The sequence below is a fragment of the Lithobates pipiens genome, unplaced genomic scaffold (genome assembly GCF_037356315.1).
Source record: "Lithobates pipiens isolate NorthernLeopardFrog02 unplaced genomic scaffold, aLitPip1_a1.2 Scaffold_23, whole genome shotgun sequence".
NCBI classification, from domain to species: Eukaryota; Metazoa; Chordata; class Amphibia; order Anura; family Ranidae; genus Lithobates; species Lithobates pipiens.
In genome coordinates this window covers 292,569,710-292,595,904 of record NW_027507785.1, presented here as the reverse complement: position 1 = coordinate 292,595,904, position 26,195 = coordinate 292,569,710, and the positions used below count along the sequence as shown (strand labels likewise).

Sequence of the window (26,195 nt, the reverse complement as noted above, 5' to 3'; positions counted from 1 at the left end):
ACAGCCAACTTAAAGGGTCAGTGCACCCACAGTGATAGATTAAAAAGTTGTACAAGACAAGACTTAACCCTTAGGTAGTTGCGTTGGTGCATAGTTGTCTAGCATAGAAATCAGGGTGTGATTGTAAATAGGGCTCATTCAGAAAAAAAGAACAGTCACTAGTGGACAACCACAAGGCTCTGTACTAAGTCTGTTCTATTTCATCTGTTTTTAAGTGGTATAACTGAAGGTTTGGTGGGCGTTGTATTCTTTTTGCCGATTACACAAGGGTTGCTATTCCTGGAGGTGGCACATGGAACATAAATTAGCGTAGCTGAAACATACTGGGGTTGATTTACTAAAGGCAAATCCACTTTGCACTACAAGTGCACTTGGAAGTGTAGTCACTGTAGATCTGAGCGGGACATGCAAGGAAAATAAAAAACAGCATTTTTGCTTGCACATGATTGGATGGAAAAATTCAGCAGAGCTTCCCCTCATTTCAGATCTTCCCCTCAGATCTAAATCGACTGCACTTCCAAGTGCCCTTGTAGTGCAAAGTGGATTTGCCTTTCGTAAATTTGTGTATTGACTCATTTTAGCCTATTCGAGCCACTTAATGTCCTGCATCTGCTTATTGTTTTTTTCACAAGTGTATTAAGATACGTATTGATGTAATTTATATTGTAGAAAACCACATTGTGGATTTGCCTTTTGTAAATAACCCCCTATATTGCAAAAAGTATTGGGACGCCTGCCTTTACACGCACATGAACTTTAATGACATCCCAGTCTTAGTCTGTAGGGTTCAATATTGAGTTGGCCCACCCTTTGTAGCTATAACAGCTTCAGCTCTTCTGGGAAGGCCGTCCACAAGGTTTAGGAGTGTGTCTATGGCAGTGTTTCTCAATTCCAGTCCTCATGGCCCACTAACAGGTCATGTTTTCAGGATTTCCCTCAGATGAAACAGCTGGGGTAATTACTAAGGCAGTGAAACTGATCAAATCACCTGTGCAAAATAATGGAAAGCCTGAAAACATGATCTGTTAGTGGGTCATGAGGACTGGAATTGAGAAACACTGGTCTATGGAAATGTTTGACTGTTTTTCCAGGAATGCATTTGTGAGGTCAGGCACTGATGTTGGATGTTGCCATTAAAGTTCATGTGTGTGTAAAGGCAGCTGTCCGAAAACTTTTGGTAGTATAGTGTAGGTCAAAGCAGTGGAAACTGCAGATCAAAGTTTCTTAATGCAAAATAATGCTTTAGGAAAAAAAAAATCCTCTGCTAGAGAACAACATTGGGGGTACAGTTTGGCCAGAAAGAGATTTAGGTGAGATAGTCAGATTAATGCAAATGACCAAATTGTGTGGCTATGCAAATGGGAAAAGCAAATCAAAATTCTCAGGTGCATCACTAGGGGGCTCACCATCAGGAGGAAGGAGGTCCTGATTAGGGACTAGTTTGGCCTGAACCTGCAGGAAGCTGTCACAAGATGGAAAGCTAGACTAGTAATTCCAATGTTTCTCTTCTCCCTTAGGTTTTCTCCATCATTCAGCTAATGTGACCCCAGTGCTGATGGAGAAGGACAGGCGAGGGCCAAACAAGGAGGCTATGCAGATGAACAACCTTTTCCTTATCAACTTATGATGTCATTGGTTGTTATGATGGCAGTGGCTAGAAGGTCATAATGCATAATCAAAACCTGTGGCTTTGTATAACTAAAAGGCTTGATTCACCTGCTGGCTGGTAAACATTTTGTAGGCATTTTGCCAAGGCACCCCTGAAGAAACCTCAAGGCACCCTGCTTGAAAAAGGCTGGTATAGAGCCTTAAGACTCGTACACACGATCACTGAAGGCGTGTGCCTGGATTTTGTCTTGAATACAAACAGCAAGGCATTGTCGGCCAACAAACTCGAACATAGTGACATACTACGTGGGCTCCTTCTGCTAATTTCGTGTTAGTGGAAGTTTGGCGAGTGTTGTATCGCGCTTTTAATTTTGTGCTTTTCAGTTAGTTCCTGAATGTCCGTTTGTCAACCAGACATGTTGTGGAATTAGAGGAGATAATGTGTTATTTATTATTGACCCTGGAGTTATTGCTTTGACCCAAGTCCAGTCCACGGACAGGAGGAGTTCTTGAACCAAAAATTGGTTGCTTTATTAATTGTGACCAATTATGTCATATGCCTTTGCTGCGGGAGCTCCAGGAGAATAATCCAGATGATTTTTGGATTATCTCTGAATGACGGAACCCTGCTTTCACCAACTCTTGGCATTGTTGACCCCCTAATATTAAGAAACAGGACACATGCATGAGGCTTTTATTTTATTTTTTGGTTGAATAATAATGATGAGGAATAACTCTTAAATCCGTTCAAACCAGAGTCTAGCAGACATCCCGGGTATGATAAAGTTTATAATATAATAAATAAAAATTATTCAATAATGTAATCAAATCCTAAAACACTGAAAAAGGGACACTTTCTGGTTGCTATGGACAATCTCCAAATTCCAGGCAGAAAAAAAAAACAGTATTTATAATATAAAAGTGCATGCAGGGCACTGCACAGACCACTAGGGACAAAGGGGGTGTGTATTTTTTTTTTATACAGTACTGTAATCTGTAAGATTTACAGTACTGTGTGTGTTGTGCGTTTTTAATTTTTTGAATTTGGCGCCGATCTGCGCTCCCGTAACGTCGCAGGGAACGGAGCTCGGCGGCATTGGGGGGCACTGTGAATCGAGCGGAGGACAGCTCGATCACACAGCGGAGGACATCGCTGGATCCAGGGGACAAGGCAAGTAAGTCTCCCTGTGTCCTCCCTGTATCCAGCGATGCGATCCCAAATCTGGCTCAGGGTTACCGCTCGTGGAACTAAAATCCCAACCCGAGCCAGACTCGGGATCACAGCTAGGGAGGTTAATGCACAATAAAAAAAATTGTGTAGAATAATACTTGGCTATGTGTTTTACTTCAAATGACAGTTTGGGAGTAGGCAGTTACATAAAAAAAAAAAAAATACAATGTAAAATTGACAAGGGACACCAACATACAGTGGTGTGAAAAAGTGTTTGCCCCCTTCCTCATTTCCTGTTCCTTTGCATGTTTGTCACACTTAAGTGTTTCGGAACATCAAACCAATTTAAACAATAGTCAAGGACAACACAAGTAAACACAAAATGCAATTTGTAAATGAAGGTGTTTATTATTAAAGGTGAAAAAAAATCCAAACCATCATGGCCCTGTGTGAAAAAGTGATTGCCCCCTTGTTAAAACATACTATAACTGTGGTTGTCCACACCTGAGTTCAATTTTTCTAGCCACACCCAGGCCTGATTATTGCCACACCTGTTCACAATCAAGGCATCACTTAAATAGGAGCTGCTTGACACAGTAAGGTCCACCAGAAGATCCTTAAAAGCTACACATCATGCCGAGACCCAAAGAAATTCAGGAACAATTGAGAAAGAAAGTAATTGAGATATATCAGTCTGGAAAGGGTTATAAAGCCATTTCCAAAGCTTTGGGAATCCAGCGAACCACAGTGAGAGCCATTATCCACAAATGGCGAAGACATGGAACAGTGGTGAACCTTCCCAGGAGTGGCCGGCCGCCCAAAATTACCCCAAGAGCGCAGCGACGACTCATCCAAGAGGTCACAAAAGACCCCACAACAACGTCCAAGGAACTGCAGGCCTCACTTGCTTCAGTTAAGGTCAGCGTTCATGCCTCCACCATCAGGAAAAGACTGGGCAAAAATGGCCTGCATGGCAGAGTTCCAAGGAGAAAACCACTGCTGAGCAAAAAGAACATCAAAGCTCGTCTCAATTTCTCCACAACACATCTTGATGATCCCCAAGACTTTTGGGACAACATTCTGTGGACCGATGAGACAAAAGTGGAACTCTTTGGAAGGTGTGTGTCCAAGTATATCTGGCGTAGAAGCAACACTGCATTTCATAAAAAGAACATTATACCAACAGTAAAATATGGTGGTGGTAGTGTGATGGTCTGGGGCTGTTTTGCTGCTTCAGGACCTGGAAGACTTGCCGTGATAAAAGGAACTATGAATTCTGCTGTCTACCAAGAGATCCTGAAGGAGAATGTCTGACCATCTGTTCGTGTACTCAAGCTGAAATGAACTTGGGTTCTGCAGCAGGACAATGATCCTAAACACACCAGCAAGTCCACCACCGAATGGCTGAAGCAAAACAAAATGAAGACTTTGGAGTGGCCTAGCCAAAGTCCTGACCTGAATCCTATTGAGATGTTGTGGTATGACCTTAAAAAGGCCGTTCATGCTCGAAAACCCTCTAATGTAACTGAATTAGGACAATTCTGCAAAGATGAGTGGGCCAAAATTCCTCCAGGACGCTGTAAAAGCCTCATTGCACGTTATCACAAACGATTGGTTGCAGTTGTTGCTGCTAAGGGTGGCCCAACCAGTTATTAGGTTTAGGGGGCAATCACTTTTTCACACAGGGCCATGATGGTTTGGATTTTTTTTCACCTTTAATAATAAACACCTTCATTTACAAATTGCATTTTGTGTTTACTTGTGATGTCCTTGACTATTGTTTAAATTGGTTTGATGTTCTGAAACACTTAAGTGTGACAAACATACAAAGGAACAGGAAATGAGGAAGGGGGCAAACACTTTTTCACACCACTGTAGTTGTATCTTTAATCTTAAAAACTACAGGCTAAATGGTGTTGTGGTAACTTGCCCCCCCCCCCCCCCCCAAAAAAAAAAAAAAAAAAAAGCATAATATTATTCTTGATATCACTAGAAAATAAAAGCCTTTTAAAATAAGTTTGCCATAACTCCATCAGTATCACCAGCAAAGCAGCTTCATTATTATCCCATTAAATAAAGAAGAGAATTGTGCGCTGCAATTCAAGATTTCATAATTTGCCACGTCACGAATGTTAATTCTCCATTATGAAGTTCTAGTACAGGGGGTCCCCGTGTTACAAACAAGATAGGGGCTGTAGGTTTGTTCTTAAGTTGAATCTGTTTGTAAGTCAGAACAGGTACATTTCGTAAGTGTAGCGCCAGCCAAAAAATCAATTTTTAAGCTTTTTGGATAACATAGGGAAGGGTTACTTTACTTTATTTTGTATAAGTAGCTGTTGTCAAAAATCTAATTTTTAGGACAAGCAAGATTTGGTCTGGTATGTTATTTATCTGTCCCTCATGTGTTAGCCCAGAAATAAATAAAATGAACAAGATGACACAGATTAAAAATCAAAAGGTTTTTATTATAAATCTAAGAGCAAAAAACAAACAAACAATGGTATAGCAAAAACAAAATGCAAAAACAACTAAATGTGTCTAAGTGCCACGGATTCTGTGACCACAGGATAAAAAAAAAAAAAAAAAAACAATTGTTCTAGTGACCAGTGCCTATAGGATAGAAAGAATTCTAGTTTACATAAAACTTCATAAGACAGAGCTACACCAACAAATGCTCTGCACAATAGATCACACAATTGGTATTCAGCAGATAGATCTATAGGAGGCAGTCATTGTACAAGCCAACCATTGAGACACCACTTTTAAAGAGTACCCATTGACTACGTGGAAATAAGAAAGCCATATTGTCCTGGAAAACATTCAGAGAATACGGCTTTTCCGTGGCAGAGACTATTGGTCGCAGACTAGGAATTCATACCGATTACACAATGAATATGCACAAGCAGAGGTTATATTCAGTGATGACTGCATGTCAAAACCACCAATAGATCAAAACATATAGGCAGCTGAAGCTATGTGCCAGTCTGAACTTTTCCTTTACAGGTGAATCTTGGTGCTCCTCTTAATCCCACTTCCTTAACATTCAGCACAGATCTATAGGGGAGCTCAGAAAGTAGGATATTGTGGGGCCAAGCCTTAAGTCTTATTTACTAAAGCTGGAGAGTGCAAAATCAGGCTCACTTCTGCAAGGAAACCAATCAGCTTCTAACCTTGGCTTGTTCAATTAAGCTTTGGCAATCAAACCTGGAAGCGGATTGATTTCTTTGCAGAAGTGAGCCTGATTTTGCACTCTTCAGTTTTAGTAAATAAACCCCAGTGTCTTACATGCAATTTAAGCTGCCCATCCATCACAGAGCTACTGGTCATTCTGGCATGTGAACACACAACCACTGCTTATGCATTTTCCTTACTGTACGCTCAATATGGATTGCCCAGGCTGTAAAAGGGTTACGTTAAGGCATTGGTCAATGTCAGATTGGGTAGATGGCTTTAATTGCAGAATTGTGGAAATCTTTTACAAATTGCAAAATTTATTTTGTTTTAAAAAATGGAGGATAACAGACGCAAGTGAATTGTATTTTTTCTGCAGCTATGATATCACCCAACAGAGTGACAACAGTTCTGCCATTAAAACTTCTCCCCCTCCCCCTCCCGTTATAGGTCAGCTTGGGAACAATTTAATTTTGCTGGGCTCTTATGAAGATGTCAACCGCAACATCCACACAGGTTGCAGTTTGAACCAAAAACTGTTCCCATCACCCTCTTCCAAAAAAAAAAAAAATATTAGACTGCCAGAACCTAAAGACCAGCTTAAAATCACTTAAAGAAAAAAAAAAAGCGGAGGAAACCAATGATGTTAAAGCTTTAGTAATGCACAAGTTCTGCCATGGTCATTGTGCTGCTTTCAGCAGAGTGCGCCCTTATGGGTCAACAAAACACCTTCCATCTCGGTGCAGATTTACAGGCTTATCTCATACAAAATTAAATGTCCAAAGTGCTGTACCACACAGAAGCCAATCAAAATTCAATCCTGATCACATGACTGCAGGAAACTGAAATCTGCAGGGCTGTTATTGGCTACTGAAAACTTTGGACACCATCAATGCTCCTTGCAGTAATATGAAAAGCAGTGGATCAAAGATTTAATAAAAAGATTAGAACATTCAAGAAAGTGCAAGTTTTATTTGTGCTTAAATGCCAACTCCATGTGGAATACTTCAGAATTGTATAATGATTTTGCATCTCCTGGGAAATTGAGTGGTGAGATATTCTTCCCGGAACTCTCAGTTTCAGCCAACTATCATGGCTATTGCATAGATGGCATCACACTGCCTCCTGGAGAACGAAATTTTCAACTGCAAAATCACATTATCATGACGTTGTGGGAGAGGGACATAGACACAAACTACTGCAGGGAAATATCACCACTGAGGTCTCATTGAAGCCAGCAGGTGATTGATTATTCCCACCGATGCTATACTAAAATGGAGATTTCACTTTCAGGTGGAGTGGTCAATTAAAGCATAGTTTCACAACACAAACTATTCTATGCAATACTGCACCTTGCACCCGTTTTGTGTTAAATAATAATTGTGTGTCAGAAATTGATCTGTCTATGCTAAACAGGTTACTGGCAGAAATATTATATAAGCAAAGTCAGTTCTGCAAAAAGACAATTTGATTGGACCTACAGAGGTTACCAACAGCAAATCCACTTTGCACTACAAGTTCAAACTACAATTGCAAAGTGCACTTGAAAGTGCAGTCACTGTAAATCTGAGGGGTAGATCTGAAATGAGTGCAAGCTCTGCCGATTTCATTATCCAATCAAGTGCCAACCACTAAAATGCTGTTTTTTAAAATTTTCCTTGCATGTCCCCCTCAGATCTACAGCGACTGCACTTCCAAGTGCACTTTTTTGTACAAAGTGGATTTGCCTTTAGTAAATAACCCCCATTGTGTGGGCTAAACTGCACTGACATTATCCAGCACCCTGTGAAAACACAGGCTCACTTCTGTTCCAGGGTAGTTCTCAGTGCTGTCACATCACTGTAAACAAGGCTCAACTTATAAAATGACCTTCTTTAACGTGTGTAGATACAGAATACGGATTTCATAATCAAAGCCGCACATAAGACAATTCAGCAGATTAAATCATTGTTTGAAGTGCTTTGATGTGTTTTGGGCTAATAAAGATGAATAAGAGCTGGGCTAATGAGAAACACTGCAGGGGAGGGATGTAAAAAAACAAAACAAAAAAAAATTGTTGGTTCCCAAGTTCCTAGCAACTCAGCATGGGCAGCTTACTAGCTGCATGCTGCTACAAAATCACTAGTTCAAAGTTCCTATCTACTCAGCACAAGCAGTCTACTAGACACATGCTGCTACAAAGTCTTTAGTAGAAGTTCCTAGTGACTCAGCGCAGGCAGTCTACTAGACGCATGCTGCTACAAAGTCTTTAGTAGAAGTTCCTAGCGACTGAGCAAAGGCAGTCTACTAGCTGCATGCTGCTACAAAATCTTTAGTTCAAAGTTCCTAGCGACCCACTAGTTTGAGGAATACTTTCTCGCAAAACAAAATCTGCTAGGTTTAGGCAACCAGTGAAATTTAAAGGGTTGGAATTTCATGCTGTTCAAGGAGCCATAACAAAAATAGGGGGCAGATGTATAGTTTGATATGGTGCAATTTCCAAAGTTGGATATGGCTGTATATTAGCAAAGTCATCATGCTAAGGATTAGTAACAAGTACGTCTCAATGGTGGAAACCTAATCTATAAGAAATCACTTGCTTTCCATGCTATGGTTGTTGACTAACTACTCAACAGCCAGTGCCCAAGCTGTAGAGGAGCAGCTACTGAACAACTTCCAGCAAATACTGACTGCATCAGGCAATGTCTCCTAGATGAGCCAACCACATCCCTCAACATACTGGTGCAATCTCAGGACATCAAGTCCAACCACAAGGGTTAGCCATAGCATAGGTGTATATTCAGCAGTTGGCCATACTAATGGGCCTGCCAGTGGTTCAGCAACTATCCACAGTCAGCAGGTGAAAAACCTACGATTGTATCCTTGCTTGCTCTACAGAGATCTAAGTTAACAACTTGCTGCTGGATATTTAAGTTTGCACTTTGTGAGCATCATTTGTGAAGACTTTGGTCACCTCCAATCATAAAATGTAGTTTATTTTTGCCAGTCTGTAGCCTACCAGCAGGCCACCCCGGCTAAATCTCTGCACGTCAATATTTTCTAAACTAAACTCTTTTCAGAGGCCTTGTATCTGCATTCATTAACAGACCAGGCATTAAACACATCATGCCGATTTAAGGCCATGATATATTCCTTTAAACTTTATTCCCTGAGAGAAAAAAAAACATTCACAATATAGAATGTCAGACAAACTACATACAAGAGACACAAAGAAGAACAAGCCAACAAGCCATGGGCTCACGGCTTCAGTGCCGAGGACAGACAGACAGGCAACCCATGTAATGTATGCAGGGCAGTGAACGCTGTAGCAATTGAAAGACCCGGACATCGGGGAACGTTGTAATAAATTAAACACTGAACAAATAAGAAGGCCACGGGCCAGCGCATGCACACGCTATGTATGATTTAGTAGCCAGCTCCACTTTTCAATCACAGATCACTGCTGTTTGAATCCGTCCTTGAAGTGCTAGAATAAAATACAGAAATAAAACAGTATTACCATACAGCATCAACAAAGCAATACAGCAAGACACAGATGTATAAAAAAAAAAAAAAAAGAAAAAAAACGCCAATAAGATTGGTCACCTTTACTGGAAAAATTCTGTTTTAAGCAACGTGGCCACCAATCTTCTACCTATGGCTTGTCTGATCAAACTGCAACCCTATCCACCACTAGAGGGAGCAATCTGGAGGCATAAAGAGCCCCTTTACAAGGAACAGGGAGTACATCGAGCCAGGAAGCTGCTGCAGGCCATGCTGCTTAAAGTGGTATTAAACCCAAAAGCAAACATTTTCTATATTGTAGATTACATTTTCTTAGGTGTGATGGCTGCATTCGTTTTCTTAGGCTTTCTTCTATTTTCACCTGGTGATCCAGTCAGTCAGTGTTGATTTTCAAAAGAACAAGTTTTTCAGCAGAATGTATCCATTACAGAGATGAGACAAACCATTTACCACTAGCAGGGGTGCTTACAATGATCATCCCAAAAAGGAAAAATATATGGTTTGCTGCAACTGCTTATAAAGTATCAGATGAAGTTTGGCTTCAATTTCTTAGTCTATTTAGATCTGCTAATACATCCAACAACCTCCTCCCCCCAGACTGACAAATCTGCCATCCAAAGGTGCCCCCTTGTACTCATTCATACAGAGTGGGGGGCACGCTAATACAGGAGGCGTATTACTGGCTGTATCAGCAGGTCAAAATAGAAGGGGGGGGGGGGGGAGCCTAAGAAATGTAATGCAGCCACCCACATCGAAGGATTGTTAAAGCTGCAATATTTCATTTTTGGTTATGGGTTTAATACAGCTTCAAGAAGAACTTCAAAATCAGGAAAGGAAGCTCTTCCTGCAAATATTTTTAGGAGGCTGCGAAGGCAAGTATAAATGTGAAAGCAATACTGAAAGGGAAGTTAGACTTAAAGCATTTATTACCCCCAACACTTCATATTCCCGATACTTGCCTGGTGTACATTGCGCTTGTATGAGAAAAAGTCTCCTGCTCTTTGTATTGCTTCCTTTATGTGAAATCCCTGGTGTTACTGCCAGTCCCTCTGCTTTACTATTACAAACTGACCACACTAAGCAGGAGAACAACGTGGTCAGTTCTCAGACTTGCCCTCACATGCACCCTCTGGACAGCCAATCACTGGGAAGCTCAGTGCTGCTGCTTCTCCTCCCCCCAGCTCTTATGCAGCTGAGAACAGAGGGAATGTGATGGAGAGAGATAGAGAGATAGAGGAGTTTTGCCTTTTATTTTGATTTTAAACTAAATGGGTTATTTTACAGGGTGATCACTTTACATGTTACCATACTGAGCAGCAATGCAGGGATTCTTTATTGAACTAAACAGGTCCTGAGAGAAATATAGGGCTTACCATCCTTTAGAAAACAGGATAACAAAGTATAACAGCTTCTACATACTTTTGTGAATGGCACTTATGCTAGGAAACTTATTTAAAGCACAAAATTACTTTTGTATTTATGTAGTGCTTTTATATTAGATAAAACACATACATACATATATATATATATATATATATATATATATATATATATATATATATATATACACACACACACACACACACACACACACACACATATATAAACACTTGCAGTGATTGGAAAGAGTAGAAATCCAGCAAGGCAGATATAGTGAAACAGCTCCATCTGGTGGACAAACCAGCTAAGAGGCCTTACATGTGGAAAAGTGTGAATTACCATTTTTTTTTATCAGTTACTGTACTGTGAAAATGTTTAATGTATAAAACAAATGTTAAGTTAGAGAATCCTGGGCCTAAAGAAAAAAAGGGGGAGACCCCAAATCCAAACAAAAATAGCAACTTCTGTTAGAAGGCAGTTTATAGATAGACTACATGAGAACCTTGCAAAATTAGGATTTTTTTTCTCTAGCAGGAATACACACACACACACACACACACACACACACACACACACACACACACACACACACACACACTTTATAAGAATAACTAGCACTAACACTAAACATAACTCATTACCTGTACTATGTCTGAAGTAGAAAACTAGTGTCAATATGCCAGTGTTTATATTACACCTGTAGGTAGTCCATACTGTATTGTGCTGAAATGTATGTTTGCAGACCAGGACTAAAAAACAGCAAGGAGGAAATCTGCTCTACATACCAGTTTACAATGCATGGAGCTATAAATTATTTCTAAACAGCGTTTTGGAACAAAAAGCAGATTTAGAGGGATCCCAGATATGGTTCTCATTGTTCCCGAATCTTGTCTAAACCAGGCTTCCCTCTACACTGTGTAGTGTAGACTTCAGACAGGCTGCATAAAAACAGTGCAACATTTTATGTCTGGTCTGGTCTTGTACCAATAAGTACCAATACCAATAAGAGCCAATTATTCAACTAATATCCTGGTTGTCAAAATTTGTCCAATGAGATCTCAGGGAGAGCAAGGATATGTTTTTTCACACCAATTCATATTTACAAATTTAAATAGTTGCCATACAAATAACTATTCTGTATGTATTACGGAGGAGGCAGTTATGTTTCTTTTACTATATTGAAACGGTCTTGCTTGGTGGAAGTGCTTTACACAGCAATAGTGCTTTGTCGAGAAAGATTGGGAACAGGAACCTTTGAGGTGCCTGAGTCAAGATAATGCACTATAACATGTTTTAAAATGTAACAAATTATATTTCATACATTAATAAAGATATTACAATCTTCTCTAAAATAATTTTTTCAAAGGCAACAAACAAGTGTGCTCAAAGTATACTATATGATATTTCCTTGAAATGTTTCACCAGAGTATGGCTTCTTCAGGAGACTTTGTATTTTATTGTACAGGGTAGTCACTGCAAACAGAAAAATACACATTAAGAAACAATAAGGCTAAATAACCCTTTATAAACTCATTTCAAAATTGACATAATTGCATTGGATCATCTGAGAGACCACTCTTACCCCGAAAATCTTCAGGTCAGTATGCATTTACATCAGGGCCACAAAACCACAATACCATTGTCATTGCCAACGTGGTCCTCCTATGACACACTGATAGTCTATTAAATGGTAGTCTTGTGGACCTGGTGTAAATGCATACTGAACTGAAGATTCTTTCGGGGTAAGAGTGGTCTCTCAGATGAGCCAATGCAATTATGTCAATTTTGAAATTAGTTTATAAAAGGGTTATTTAGCAGTATTGTTTCTTAATGTGCATTTTTCTGTTTGCAGTGAATACCCCCATACAATAGAATACGAAGACTCCTGAAGAAGCCATACTCTGGCGAAACATGTCAAGCAAATATTGTTGTACAGTATACTTTGAGCACACTTGTTTCTTACCTTTGAAAAAATTTATTTAGAGAAGATTATAATATCTCTCTTTTTTTTTGATACATTAAAAAAAGGTGTTTTTTTTTTTTTTTAAACATGCTATAGGGCATCATCTTGATTTAGGCACTTCAAAAGTCCCTGTTCCCAATCTTTCTATGTCGTTTCTATTGAGATGTGGGGCCTTGCTCCCCATATCCTTGGCTGGCATTGTAATCTCTTGTGCATTTGTACAATATACAGTCCATAGACAGAGCATTTACTACGTGTATATAAAATCATTTTAGTAACTAAACATGCATACCAATAATACATTATAGTCTTCTCTGAAGGCCCTGTATAATACCTGTATCTGTGTAGAGGCTGCTGGTTGGCAGAAGGAGTGACAGGCAGTGACTTTCCAATGTTTCTTGTGACATCACCTGGTGGGGTCTTAAGGAGTTTGGATTGAGGCGACTTTGTCTGGATTATAGGGGATTCCTGCTCCTTGCCTGAAACATAATAATGCAACCATAAAAACAACCTGCATATAACTGCTAAAATACTGCAAACAATGAGATGAAAGTCTTTGAAGGGATAACATAAAAATTCACTTCATGACAACCGAAAAGGCAAGTTAGTGAAATAAAACTATTTTTATTTACAACCCCAATTACAAAAAAGCGGTGTAAAATCGAAATAAAAAATAGAATGCAATGATTTGCAAATCTCATAAATCCATATTTTTTTTCACAATAGAAAACATATCAAATGTTTAAACCGAGAATTGAGGCAACAAAAAAGCTGGCAAAGTAAATGTTACCAACAAGGAAGAGCTGAAAGAACTAAACAGAGGTGCTTACAGAAGGCACAGACCAAGATCTGTCTGAGAAGCTTACATCACCTATCCGTGATAAAGCCCCCCATTCTATATTAGGTTTTTGGTTTATGGAAGAAAATTGAAACCTCTAAGCCCTGATTCACACCATTGCAGCTTTGAAATCACATTACTTCAGCATGGATTTTAAAGCCGAAGGTCATTTCACCTGCAAAATTTCATTGCGGCTTGCAACTTCAACTAACAGACAAGTTGCAATGAAAGCGGTAAAAATGTGGTGCAGAAACCTTTTCATAATTGCTGCGACATGAGCCGCGACAATTTGAACAGTTCCATTACCGGTAATGGGGTGCAACTTGTCATGCAATTTGTGAAATCGAATAACAAATGGCATCAGTGTGAACAAGGGCTAAAGGAGATAATATATCTTATATATATATATATATATATATATAAGATATATTATTATTTATGATATATTAGAATATAAAAAACTTCATGCATGTTTATTGGTAAAAATGTAATCCAGGCTAAAGGCTATTTTTATTAGTCCAATAACTGGCACACAGCAGGCTCAGAGTGTTTGAGTTTTGTATGGATTTTGGAATAAGCCCCTTCTAAGGGTTAAAAGACACCTTTCTTAAAAGGTTGCATGTTACATCCTGAATATTCAGGGTGTAACACATTCAGCATCAGACTCCCATACCCAAAGCCCCCCCCGCCCCTTGTGACAGCCAGCCGGGGGATCTTCTCCCTGCACTCGCTATTACAATTCAAAGAGCGCAGCTGTGCAGGGCACGGCCACATCATACATTTTAAAGATTAGTGAATTTGTGAACTACAAGTACTGACAACCTTTGCAGCTGTCGGCTTATACTTCTCAATGAACTACCTAGAGCTGATCGCTCTAGGTAATTCATTGAGCTTCCCATCAGAATGCAACTGCCTGCTTGTATCGGAAGTACAGGCAGGCAGCTACACAGACAGTCTGCAGGACTGTGGCGTTACATCCATGATCTGCTGATAATGGGTGCAATGAAATCAAGGCTCCTAACAAAGAAAACATGCACCTTTACCTGCAAAAAATGTGCATTTAATATTTTTTTTGTAAAGTGAACTTATCCTTTAAAGTGGTTGTAAAACCCACTTTTTGGACTTCTACCTATAGGTAAGCCTTATTCTAGGCTTACCTATAGGTAGTGGAAATATCTCCTAAACGTGCGCCGTTTAGGAGATATTTCACTTGTCTGCAGAAAAATCCTACGACACATGCGCGGAATGAAACTAAGTGCTGTTTCTTCCCTAGCCTGTGCCGTTAGTCGCGGCTCCCGTGCACATGTGCGGGAGTGACGTCACGCGGCTCCGGCAGATCACAGAGTCCACAGCCCAGAAGGAAGAGGGCCAGAAGATGAACGCTGCCCACACAGGGGACATTGCTGGATTCTTTTTTTAGGTAAGTGGCACATAATGGGCTAAATGCGAAGCATACTAGCCCATTATGCTTTTCATTTGCAGGCTGCAGCAGCGAGCAAAAGAGGAAGTAAAACCCATCAGGGTTTACTTCCTCTTTAAGGATTCCTGGTAATGTGGGCTGTAATCTTTTTTGTTGCCTCAGTAGTGTGTACAAGGTACTCATACTGAAACACCTTCATGTCTGTACACATACACTGTGCTACTTTGGGTTACTTACATCGTGTTAGTTACATCTAATAAAAAGTGTGTTTTACAGATCAGTGCAGTTTAGTACAAGCTACCGAGGTGTACGGTTTCTTTATTGCAGTCTTCATGCATCAGACATATTCAAACAGCGTACTAGAGATTAGCACACTCCCATCACTCTGCTATGTTTTTGAGCCTTTTCAAGTAGTGGTTGCACTAGAAGCTTCCCGACAAGCAGTGTAGACTTTAGGCTGGGCTCACACTATTGCAAATTGTATGCAGGTTTCCCTGCAACCCAGTTCTCATGTCAGGAGATTGTGTCGGGCTCTCTATGGAGCCGGTTCACCAATCTCCAAAGTGGCTCCGGTGCAAATTGTACAGGTTGTTGTAATATGTTGGCCGATTTATGTAGGATATTGTATTAAAGTAACATATTGACCAGAAATTCAGTGGAGTTGTCCAAGCCAACTGAATTTTAACATATCAAAAGGGACAGCTGAAGACCCTTTGATATGTTTATCTTACGCAAGTCTACCTAGGTGTGTGAGATATGGCCTGTTAACCTAGTTGAACATTTCAAAGAATACATTGTTTTAACTCAAGGATGATTTAGGACCATAGAATAAGTATTTATTTATGGCAATTAGACTTGAGGGGGTATTCATGGGAAACATTTGGTTGACCCAGCAGAAATCCCCCCCCCCCCCATTTTAGACCAGTACTTGAGAGGACATTCAAGTTGGCATTCAGTCTAATATGTCTCGGTGTGTGATTATGGAGGCACAGGTCTAGGAGACATGGGACTCTGAAGGCTGGTATTCGTTGTCATATATACTCTATTGGATTTTGTCATCTGTTGCAAGACTTTGTTCTGTGTTGGAAGTCAATAAAGTGCATCTCTCTGGAAGACTTGTGTTGTTGCAGGAGATTATAATAGCTACTAATTAATTCTACCCACCACTATACATATTATATCACTACGTTGGTACAGGGGTCCTGTGCATATTTTGGTCCATTCCAGGTGCGAATTCAGCCCAAAAAAATCAGGCTAAAATCAGACCTGAAACGGTGAACAGGGGCACACCGGACCCCTGCTGTGAGCCGCTCTGTGCTGCGGTGTGAACCCCGCCTTAAAATTATTGTATGCAGATTAGCTTTTCTCCTAGCCATTCAGACAAACTAAAGGTTTGAAATGTTTTGTGAATGGTAACACTGGATCTAGTTTGTGCTTGGAATGATGCGTTGGTGGTAGTCTCTCATTTTAGGGAGAGAAAAAACAAAACAAAAACCCTACACAATTCAGAGATGAAAAATGTAATTCTTACTTGAAAAGGCACTTTGAGGTTGGCAGTACTCGGCACTCTTGCGATCACAAAACAAGGACATATTTAGGAACTGGTGTTTTAACCACATTGCCCTGTCCTCTTCAAACGCCTTTTTCTAGAAGACAAACATAACATACAATAAAATATCAATTGAACGCAGAAGAACACCATTTGTCAGATTACCATGCAAATGAAAATTGAGTGCCATCTGGTGGGGAGTTTGGAGTAGCAGCTTTGATCTGAAATTACTCACCTCGTGTCCCAGACGAATGGCAGCTTCAGTAAAATTCCTTCTCTCTTTTTCAAAATTCTTTTTTTGCTCATTAAATAATCTCCATTCTTCCTGGAGACGCTCCTGGTCCTCGAGGAGGTAGCAGTCCTGGAGGAGGGCAGATGTATCATCATCATTTCCCACAATGATTTGCTGCTGCAAATGGATAATAGTTTGAGTTCCCTTTTGACATTTGGCATCACAATGACAAATCAGATCATGCTTGACCTTTTAACAAAGTGCCTGAAAACTCACATCCAGGCAAAACTTGTATTGTTTTTATTTTAGATATGCTGGGGGAGTGTTAGAGCCTCTGAGTCTTTTAATCCTACGTAAGTAAATCATACACACTTTTAGTAACTTATGCATGGATTACAACACTGCGCTCTGTTTGGGTCAGCTCTCCGGCACTCACTGGAGCGCTGGGCTGTGGAGGGGGGTGGGAGCAACTGGCTCATCCTACCAGCTGCATGCTGAGTCGCTGAGCCAGCTGCCGGTCCAGACATCTGGGTGAATCCCGATATTAAATTCAAGATCTCTCTAGAGCCTGAACCGGCTTTAGCCCGCTGTTGGCTGAATAAGGGTTTGCGTCGTTCTGTATTCCTGTGATCCCTGGGAGAAGGAGGACCAAAAGATATTCGGCCCTACTTCTCCATTAAAGCAGAACTGAAGGCAAAAAGGGGAAAAATACAGATGAAATGCACATAAAAGAGCGGTTTTATCTACCAAAGTATTTGTACTTCTGTGCAGCCAGCTCTGAGAAATACTATATATCGAGTAAAGCCATGGCTGACAAGGAAGGCCTAAATTTTACAGGCAGTGGCATAGTGTGGGTTGCCCACTCCCAGGGCAAGGCAAGTAGATTCCACGCTGCTCCCCCCCCCAACGCGTGGACCTTTAGCACTCCCCGAGTCCCTTCCACTACTACAGGAGCAGGAGGGCACAGTATGGAGAGTTAAAGAAACTGTATGGGGGAGTTTGGGAGGGCATAGTACAAGGTGGACAGGAGCATACAATAATAGGGATGATTAAAGGATACTGTTTTTGGGGGGGGTTAGAGGACACAGTATGAGAGAAGTTGTGAGGGTATGGTACAGGGGAAACAGGAGCATACAGTATGGGAGGGTTAGCAGATACTGTACAGGGGAGGTCAGGCACAGTATAGGGTGGGCGGGAGGGCACAGTACAAGGGCGCTCGGGGGGCAATGTGTAGGGTGCAGTAATGTATAATACTACAGTACGGTTCTGAGGGAGAGCACAGCACAGCCTGTCTGTATTACCAGCGCTTTTCTCCTCCACTGTCACTTCTGTATAAACTTTACAGCAACAGTAAAATGAGAAACTGAAGACTAATAACCTCCTCTGTTTCTCTCCTGCCCTCATCTAAGAGCATGTCCCTTTGTTATTACGTCAAGTACTGCAGCCCGACTATCTAGCCAAGCCTCTCAACCTTTTTAACATGAAGAAGCACTTAAAATAACTTTTGGGCTTCAGGGAAGCACTGCTAATTATTATATTTACTAGTTACAGTACAGTAATGGAAGGTTAGTAGAAAGAATGCTGCTTACATTTGTGGTCAAGAATTCTCCCCTTACACATAGCTAAAAAGATTACTGGTTTAAGTGGTTACTCATTTGAGAAGCAGAAATTGCTCATTGCTGAAGGAACCCTAGGGTTCCATGAAAGCCAGGTTGAGTAACCATGATCTAGCCCAGTGGTCTCCAAACTGTGGCCCAGGGGCCAGATGCGGCCCTTTGCTTGACTATCTAGTTCTTGGGGAGCCATTTCATTCACAGATACCAAACAATGGGGAATAGTTCTCCCCACCGACACCAATGAAGAGGCACTATTCCTATCAACACCAACGATGGGGCAAAATTTTCTCCCAATGACACCAAGGAGGCACTATTCCTTCCAGGGACACCAATGATGGGGCACAATTCCTCCAACTGACACCAATGATGGGATACTATTCCTCCCACTGACGATGCATTGATAAGGCACAATTACTCCTGCTGAAACAATGGGGCATTATTTTTACCCACTGATCTTTTCGGCTCCCAGTGGCCACAGTCCGGCCCCCCCCCAAAGTCTGGAGGACAGTAAACCCTTTGTTTAGAAAGTTTGGAGACCCCTGATCTAGCCAAATCAAAAAGGAATTATCAACATTAATACATAGTTAATTATAATCCTACCGCTTGATAGTAAGTATTGGGTCACTACTAAGCCTAGATTGCACAGTGCACACGACACTCATAAAACACGGGTAGTTATATTTACTGATCATAAACGGGAGGGGAGGAATAGAAAAGCTTGCATGCCACAACTACTATAAGTCTCTAGATGGCAGCATTGCACCAATTCAAAAAGTATGCAGCCTGTAAATCACTGTTTTTAACAATATAATCAGTACTGATGAGTAATGTTATTGAGCCAAATTACACATTTCTCTGAGTATTCAGATTTATTTATTCTCTTGATTATATTTAGATTAATCTGATCTACATAGAAGTCACAGCTCATGATTACGATTAGCTGGGATTGCAGAAAGTATGACTCTTCAGATTAGACAGTTATGAGCAAAACATGAGAAAAATAAAAGAAAAACAAACTGCTAGTCAAAGATGCTCCCAATTCGATCGTCACATATCAACTTCTGAATAAATACCTGCAAAAGATGCTGCTGGCTCTTGATGGTTTCCCTGCACTCCTTGATTTCATTTTTCAGTCGTTCCATCTCTCTCTCATGCTCTTCCCTGGCAATCGACCCCTTACGGTCTGGTGATGCCACACGTACTTGGGCAGCTGGAAACCGTGTTATACACAGGTTAATAAGGAACAACAGGAGCAGTGGGCACACAATAACAACGCTGACATAAAATCGCACCTTGGTTGTCCAGCTTTTCCACGTGGCTTTTCAGTATCCGCCATTGCTGGCGAATGCTATTGACCAGCTGCTCTCTGGCTGCCTCGCATGATAATTCCGACAGGTGCTCTTTACTAGAGTCCGCTGGATCTTCCTCATTATCTGAAAGAGCCTGGCATAGGGAATAAAGGAAAAAGGAGGGTCAACCGGCATAGACAGTATACACTTCACCCAATAGCAGGGTGTATAAAACTATAACCAGATGGCAAATTGTCTCTTACAAAGACGTTTTCTTTCCAGTCCAAGTAAAGAATGTCATGTTTTCAGGAACTTTTAGCTGATGTTTGGTAACTCAACATAAAGACAAAGTTTACTAATTACATTGGATGATACAGGGCTGGCCAAGGAGAGGAGGAATTCTACACAAAACCTATTGTGATTATGACCACACATTCAAATGAAACAGGGAAAGTGTGCACATATGCGACTCAAAACACGCATCTAGCTCCATAGTAAAATAACAACATTTCTTGTTAAACTTCTGTTTGTCGACAAGCCCTGTACACAATGGTTTAAGACAAATGACGCAATGCGAGCACACACACGCTGGTACCACACCCAGTAGAGAAACGGCTGTCAGGAGCTCTGCAACAGAGCCGGGCCTAAACCAGAAGTGGCATACAAGTTATGTCAGGCTGGATTCACACCATTGCGAATAGGGTGCAGTTTCCCCGCATCCAAATTGCAATAGCAGGAGATTTTGACCGGCTCTCTATGGAGCCAGTTCGCATATCTCCACAGCGAGTCCAGTGTGTTCTGCACAAAAATACTGTGCATCTTTTGGTTTGTTTCAGGTCCAAATTCGGCTGAAAAAAATAAAAGGGGATCTGAAACTGTGAACCAAGACGCACCGGACCCCTGCTGTGAGCTGCATGAGGCTCATATGTGAACCCAGCCTAAAAGATAAGTTCACCTTTTCTAACATGTAACATGTTAGTGCTGCAGATGCTGCTGCGCCCCCCGCTGTGACAGCAGACCAGGGATCTTCTCCCTGTGTCTGCTGCCACAATTCAAAAAAGATGCCCACCCAGTCGCGTCACTCATTCACCAACAGGCTTTTCGACTGTCGGGTTGTAGTGCTCAATGAACACACAGTCTGCAAAGGCTCTGCATAGTGTCCACGATATCATGGGTGCAATGCTTTGCATGCTTCCAATAAAAAAAATAAAAAAAATAAAAATAAAACTCAAATGTGGTGGTTGCGTTTGCTTTTTTTTTTAATGCTTTTCTCTTTTTTCACCTGGTGATCCAGCGAAGAACACACTTCCTGTCTTAGGGTGTCTCCACTTTGGATAGAGGCACAACAGAGGCATCCTTAGACAGCAGCATTGCCAATTTGGAAAGAAGGCAGTGTTAGTGCATCTAACAGATCTAGAGGAATGGGTTAAGAATTAAAAGCTGAACTCCAGCTAACACAATTAAGCAGTTACAGAAACAGTTTGTGCCTGTTGGGATAAAGATTTTACATAAATAATAAAAATCTGATTATTGTAAGCACCCTGTTGATATTTATTTTAGCTTAACTATCTAACTGCCACTTGTGCTGGACAGCTTGTTCTGTTGAGGAGGAATTATACTCTCCTTCAGTCCAGTGATGCGGCGTTCAGGAGCTCCCCGCCAATAGCATTAAGCGGCCAGCTTCTAGGTATCGATTGCCAGCCGCTTTTATTGGCTGGGCCAATAAGACATCAATCCTGCGGCATGCAAGGGAATTCAGTCAGCCTCTGCAAATTCTTCCTGAATTTCTACAGTAAGTTTGAACATGTGCAGCTCACCGTTCAGGGGTGTACAGGCAGGTTGGTATGTTTCATGCAGAAGAGACAAACCAGGTCTCTTCTGCATTAAAAATCCTGCCAGTTTGCTCATTTTAATTTTTTACATCAAGTTCCATTTTAAAGAAAGTTGAAAAACAGCACTTTCTGACCAACTCATCAAGTTAAAAAAAAAAAAAAAAAAAAAAAAAAGAAAACTGCAACCACTGCATTGGTAAGCTTCAATATATATTTTTTGTTTTAAGGTTTAAAGTGATTGTAAAGTCATTACTGAGAAATATCCTCTTACAGGAAGATATACTCTGCAGTATCTGTTTTTTTTTTTTTATAGTTATTCTGCAAAATACCTTATTTTACAGCACCGCTGGGCAGTCACGTGACCTGCCGGTGCTTTTTCCCCATCAGAGCACTACAGCGGGAGGGACCGAGATTCCCCTGCTGGCGTCAGCCAGGAGGAGGAGGGGGAGAGTGACGGGAAGTCTCATGAGTGCCCAGCAGGGCTAAACTAGCACGGAAAATGTCGAGCTATCTTGCTAACTAAAAATACGGACCCACATACTCTCTGGGACTCTGAATATCTTTCTACTACTGGAGACCAGACCAATGGCTTTGTATTGTTAACTATTGTATTATATACTTTACTGGAGAATATCAGTGGTCAGGCAATATGGGTCAAGCAACATTATGTTTTATTTAAACAATTGCTGTACCTATGTGACTATTTTATGTGTATGACATTTTTGAAAATTAAATAATAAAATATTTATAATACTTTTTAGATTGAATACTCATGTGCCATATAAAGTCCACCTAATTTTAGTCTTTTTTCCTTATGTAACCCATATTGGGATGTTGGCACATTAATATTGGTGTGTTCGTAGTGTCACCCTACGATACATACTATCTCCCCTAGACACTTCCTCATTCTCCATCACACAACATAGTTGTTGGCACGTAAAAAATAAATAAAAGATTTTACAATCTCCACACAAAGAAAAAAAATATATATATCCTTACTGGTCCCAGACTATCTTCCAATTTGTCCTTCGCTCTCGGTTTCTGTGGGCTGAGGATGGAGATCATTTCTTTCTTCATTTGCTGCAGGACTTTCTTCAGTTCTGCATTCTCCAGCATGAGCTGCTTCTGCCGCTGTTCATAATCACCAAGCAGAACTTTGTACATCTCCTCCTCATTCCTGAAAACAGAAACACATTGGTACCGGGTACCACATACTCTCCCTCCAGAATTCTGTTTACAAACTGCCAAACTTCTTTAGGCCATACTTCTCTTCTGGATCACAGGAGTGCACTGCATTCTGCACTCCTGTGACCCAGATTCAGCTGATAGAGGGCTAAAGTCTGCTGTCAACTGATGCCACAGAGCGGGTCCAGAATCTGCAGGGATCCAGACAATGTGGGCATTTGCCCAGATGGCTAACTTGCAGCTGGCTCAGCAAGCCGCTGAGAGTCTAAGCCTGCAGCTCCCGCCCCTCCACATCCAGTCATGTCAGTGAACACCGGAGGGGCAGAGCAGAGAGCTGGTGACTGCTCACTGGAGACCAAGAACTTAGCAATTAGCGGTCAAGCGATCACTCGGTTCTTGGTCTTAGAGCCGGCGGGGAACATCTGCAGCATTGGATCGATCCTACATTGACATAGGTGAGACTGTTCCCCCCCCCCCCCCCCGCCCCCCTACTTCTCTTGAGGTTTTGAGGCAAACAATTGTCACTTTACCCATATCAGACAGTGATACTTTTTATATACCAATGTTCCCAAATACAAAACTGCTGGAATGCAATTGGTTACTACAACCAATACAAACAAGCTCATTGAGGCCCTGATTTTCTACTCACTTGGCATCAGTTTTATTTGTTCTCCAAGCCATCCTTTTACCATCAGCTCGGCCCACATAATTTAGCACATCGATGGCTGCAGGATCAAAAAGAAAAAAAAAAAAAGTAAGTGAGGGGTTCAGCCACCAATTCACCAATACCCATATCATAACAATGATCTTAACATGCATGTCTGGGCATAACAGAAAACCTATTCAGTACATATCTTAAATACATGTACAGTTCCCTAGGCTTTAACCTTTACTAAACATGTAACTTTTAACATCATGTCTGGACTAAGTGCATTTGCTGCCCAGGAGGGGGGGGGGGGGGGGGTTGTGTGCCTGTTTCAATAGAAACCAAGCTCCTAGCAACTGCCCCAGCATGAATTTCACGAGCCTGAGGATGTCATTAATAAAAGCAGTTTGTTACAAAATAAGGTACCTAAATATACAGTTTAAGATCCCAATATATTAAAAGCAGAACTTTTTTCCATGTCTTTGTTGCTGAACTCCTAACTTCACCAACTATGCCATCCATGTTCTTCTGAGTTCTGTAGTTCTTCTGTAATAGGCTGCTGATCTTGCTGAAAAACCGATTGCCTGGCGACATCCTGTATGCAAGACCACTGGCTGCTATGCCTCCTGTACTCTCAGCCAGCGATCTTGGCACTCCCATCTGTAGTTCTCTAAAAGCGAGCAGGGCAGAAATAGAGCTGTAATGGGCAGAGGGGTCACACAGGCCCTGTCTGTGCCGCTCATGGAGGAGGTGTCCTTCTCCCTCCTCCTCTGCTCCCTGCCAAAATCCACCCCGCCATCTCTGTGCAGAGCAGGATCATCCGGATGACAGCGGGATCTCTGGCTGTGACAGGTATTATATGTGAAATACTGATCGCTGTAATAACCGCAATAGGCATTGTGATTGACAGCGCACTGTTCCAATGCCGGAAGGAGGGCGAGACATTACAATGATTGGTGTTCTCACATAAAATACCTGTCACAGGCAGAGATCCCTGCTGTGTCATCGGGTTGATTTCTGATAACGGCCCCACTTGACACTGGACACCGATTGCTGTAAGAATAATCTAAAAGCGCCAGCAGGAGGAATATTTCTAATACTGAATTACAGCAGAGTGCAGTGTTTATAATATAGAATTATGGGATGTGTCCACAGTTCAGTAATGATTACATAAAGAAAGTAAGGCCAATATGTTTATCTCTTGTTGTGGTTGGAGGTGAAAGAATAGACATGCTTTACAGTTATAAGGGGCTGTAACCCATCATACTGTGTGCCACCGAGTAGTATGTCTGGCTGCAGAATGAGAGGTGGGATTTATGTTGAAGTGGGAGAGTTCACATTTACATGTACACATTCACTCCAAACCCAAAGATCCATGGAAAATGTAGTTTAATTATGGTTTAGAGAGCAGAGGATATGATGTAATCGCTGTTCTAACACTTCCTCCTTGGCAGAATACATGCTGCATTTCTTGAATAGCAGAGCTGTGTGTGCACTAATGGGGATTTTTTAAATCCCGGAGTTCTGCTTTAAGATCACATATTTTATCAAACCTCATCACTGTACATTAGGGTGACACTCACATATTTTTTTGTCTTTCTTATCCATCACCAGCTGGTACAATCTCTCCTTCAACTTGTTGTACTCTCTCTCCTTCCTCTTCATGTTGTGGTTGTGCTGTGTGGAGCGGCTGGCAATAATGTTCTGTAATTTCTGAACCTACAAAAAAACAAGCATTAAAACAGCTTTTAAATCATGCAAGCATGAATAAAACATATAATTTCACCCATCTTTGGCTATTGTGGGGAAGAAATAGAACTCCTGACAAGTTTATATTGATTACCAATACAATTTCCCTCAATTTCTTGCCAGGTAAGCTAAGTAATGGAAAATCTCCCCAGTTGAAAAATAGACCAGCAATAACATTAGCTCACAGACTAATGTATGAAGCAGAACAGGACATCTAATCGGGAATCATTTCATCCAGCAACAAATGCTGCAGAGGAAAACAAAAATTCATGTGCAAATTAGGCAACCCACCACATGTGTGATCAGTCAGATCACGCTACAACATGTCATGTCTGATTCACCCAAAATTTGGCATCCAAGCTGAATCATGAAGACGGCAACAGCAGCTGCCACACAAGAACTACAGTCCTTGCATGGCTGCATCTTTCATCTCAACTCTTCGCTATTCATGGGGAAGCTGGCTACCCTCAAATGTTGGAGATGGCCCATACATGGTTAAAAGATCTGCAGAAAATTCTGCTGTATTCTAAGCAACAGTAGCCATATGATAGTAAACTAAACTCAGGAAATGTGTTAGTCTTATAGATATGTATTGAAGCTGAAACATAGAACATACCTCTAAACTTTGTAACCATCATCATTTATCGCTTACATGGGCCATTTATCTGTATGAGAAGCACTCCATGAAATGTATGAAAAAGGGAAAGGAAAATATATGCACTTCGTTATCTCAAGGCCCCTTCCACACTTCAAAGTCGTGTGATTTTACCGCAATTTCAGGGAATGCCTACGTAAACTTGAGGTATATGGACCTCAACTCCCACCAAAGTAGTACAGGGACTACTTTGAACTTTGAAGTCGGCACGACTTAAAGTCGCACATATATGAAAAATTTAAATAAATATTTCAAACAAAAATTCTTGGGAAAAGGTTTGTTCCTTTTTCTAATCATCAGCTGGGTGAAACCGTCATTTTAGACAGCAGTGATGAGAAAATTCAAAGGAGCAGAATGGAGCACATTTCTAACACTGTGTGGTTTTCA

The 26,195-nt window shown here is 41.1% G+C and overlaps 1 protein-coding gene across 4 annotated transcripts in view; it reads right to left on the bottom strand.

The window, feature by feature from the left end:
* Nucleotides 1-5,223: 5,223 nt before the first annotated feature.
* Nucleotides 5,224-26,195, bottom strand: part of SSX2IP (SSX family member 2 interacting protein) — a 62,584-nt gene continuing 41,612 nt past the window's right edge. For 2 of the 4 annotated variants that reach the window (XM_077450337.1, XM_077450338.1), the window contains exons 6-14: nucleotides 24,988-25,123; nucleotides 23,408-23,483; nucleotides 22,573-22,750; nucleotides 19,745-19,895; nucleotides 19,526-19,662; nucleotides 16,840-17,013; nucleotides 16,587-16,701; nucleotides 13,132-13,276; nucleotides 5,224-9,416 (exon numbers count right to left, since the gene is read on the bottom strand). In XM_077450337.1, coding sequence (XP_077306463.1) covers nucleotides 9,380-9,416; nucleotides 13,132-13,276; nucleotides 16,587-16,701; nucleotides 16,840-17,013; nucleotides 19,526-19,662; nucleotides 19,745-19,895; nucleotides 22,573-22,750; nucleotides 23,408-23,483; nucleotides 24,988-25,123 — 1,149 coding nt within the window. In that variant the 3' untranslated portion in view covers nucleotides 5,224-9,379. The remainder of the gene's footprint in view (nucleotides 9,417-13,131; nucleotides 13,277-16,586; nucleotides 16,702-16,839; nucleotides 17,014-19,525; nucleotides 19,663-19,744; nucleotides 19,896-22,572; nucleotides 22,751-23,407; nucleotides 23,484-24,987; nucleotides 25,124-26,195) is intronic. The other 2 variants (XM_077450340.1, XM_077450341.1) reach the window with 2 other exon arrangements.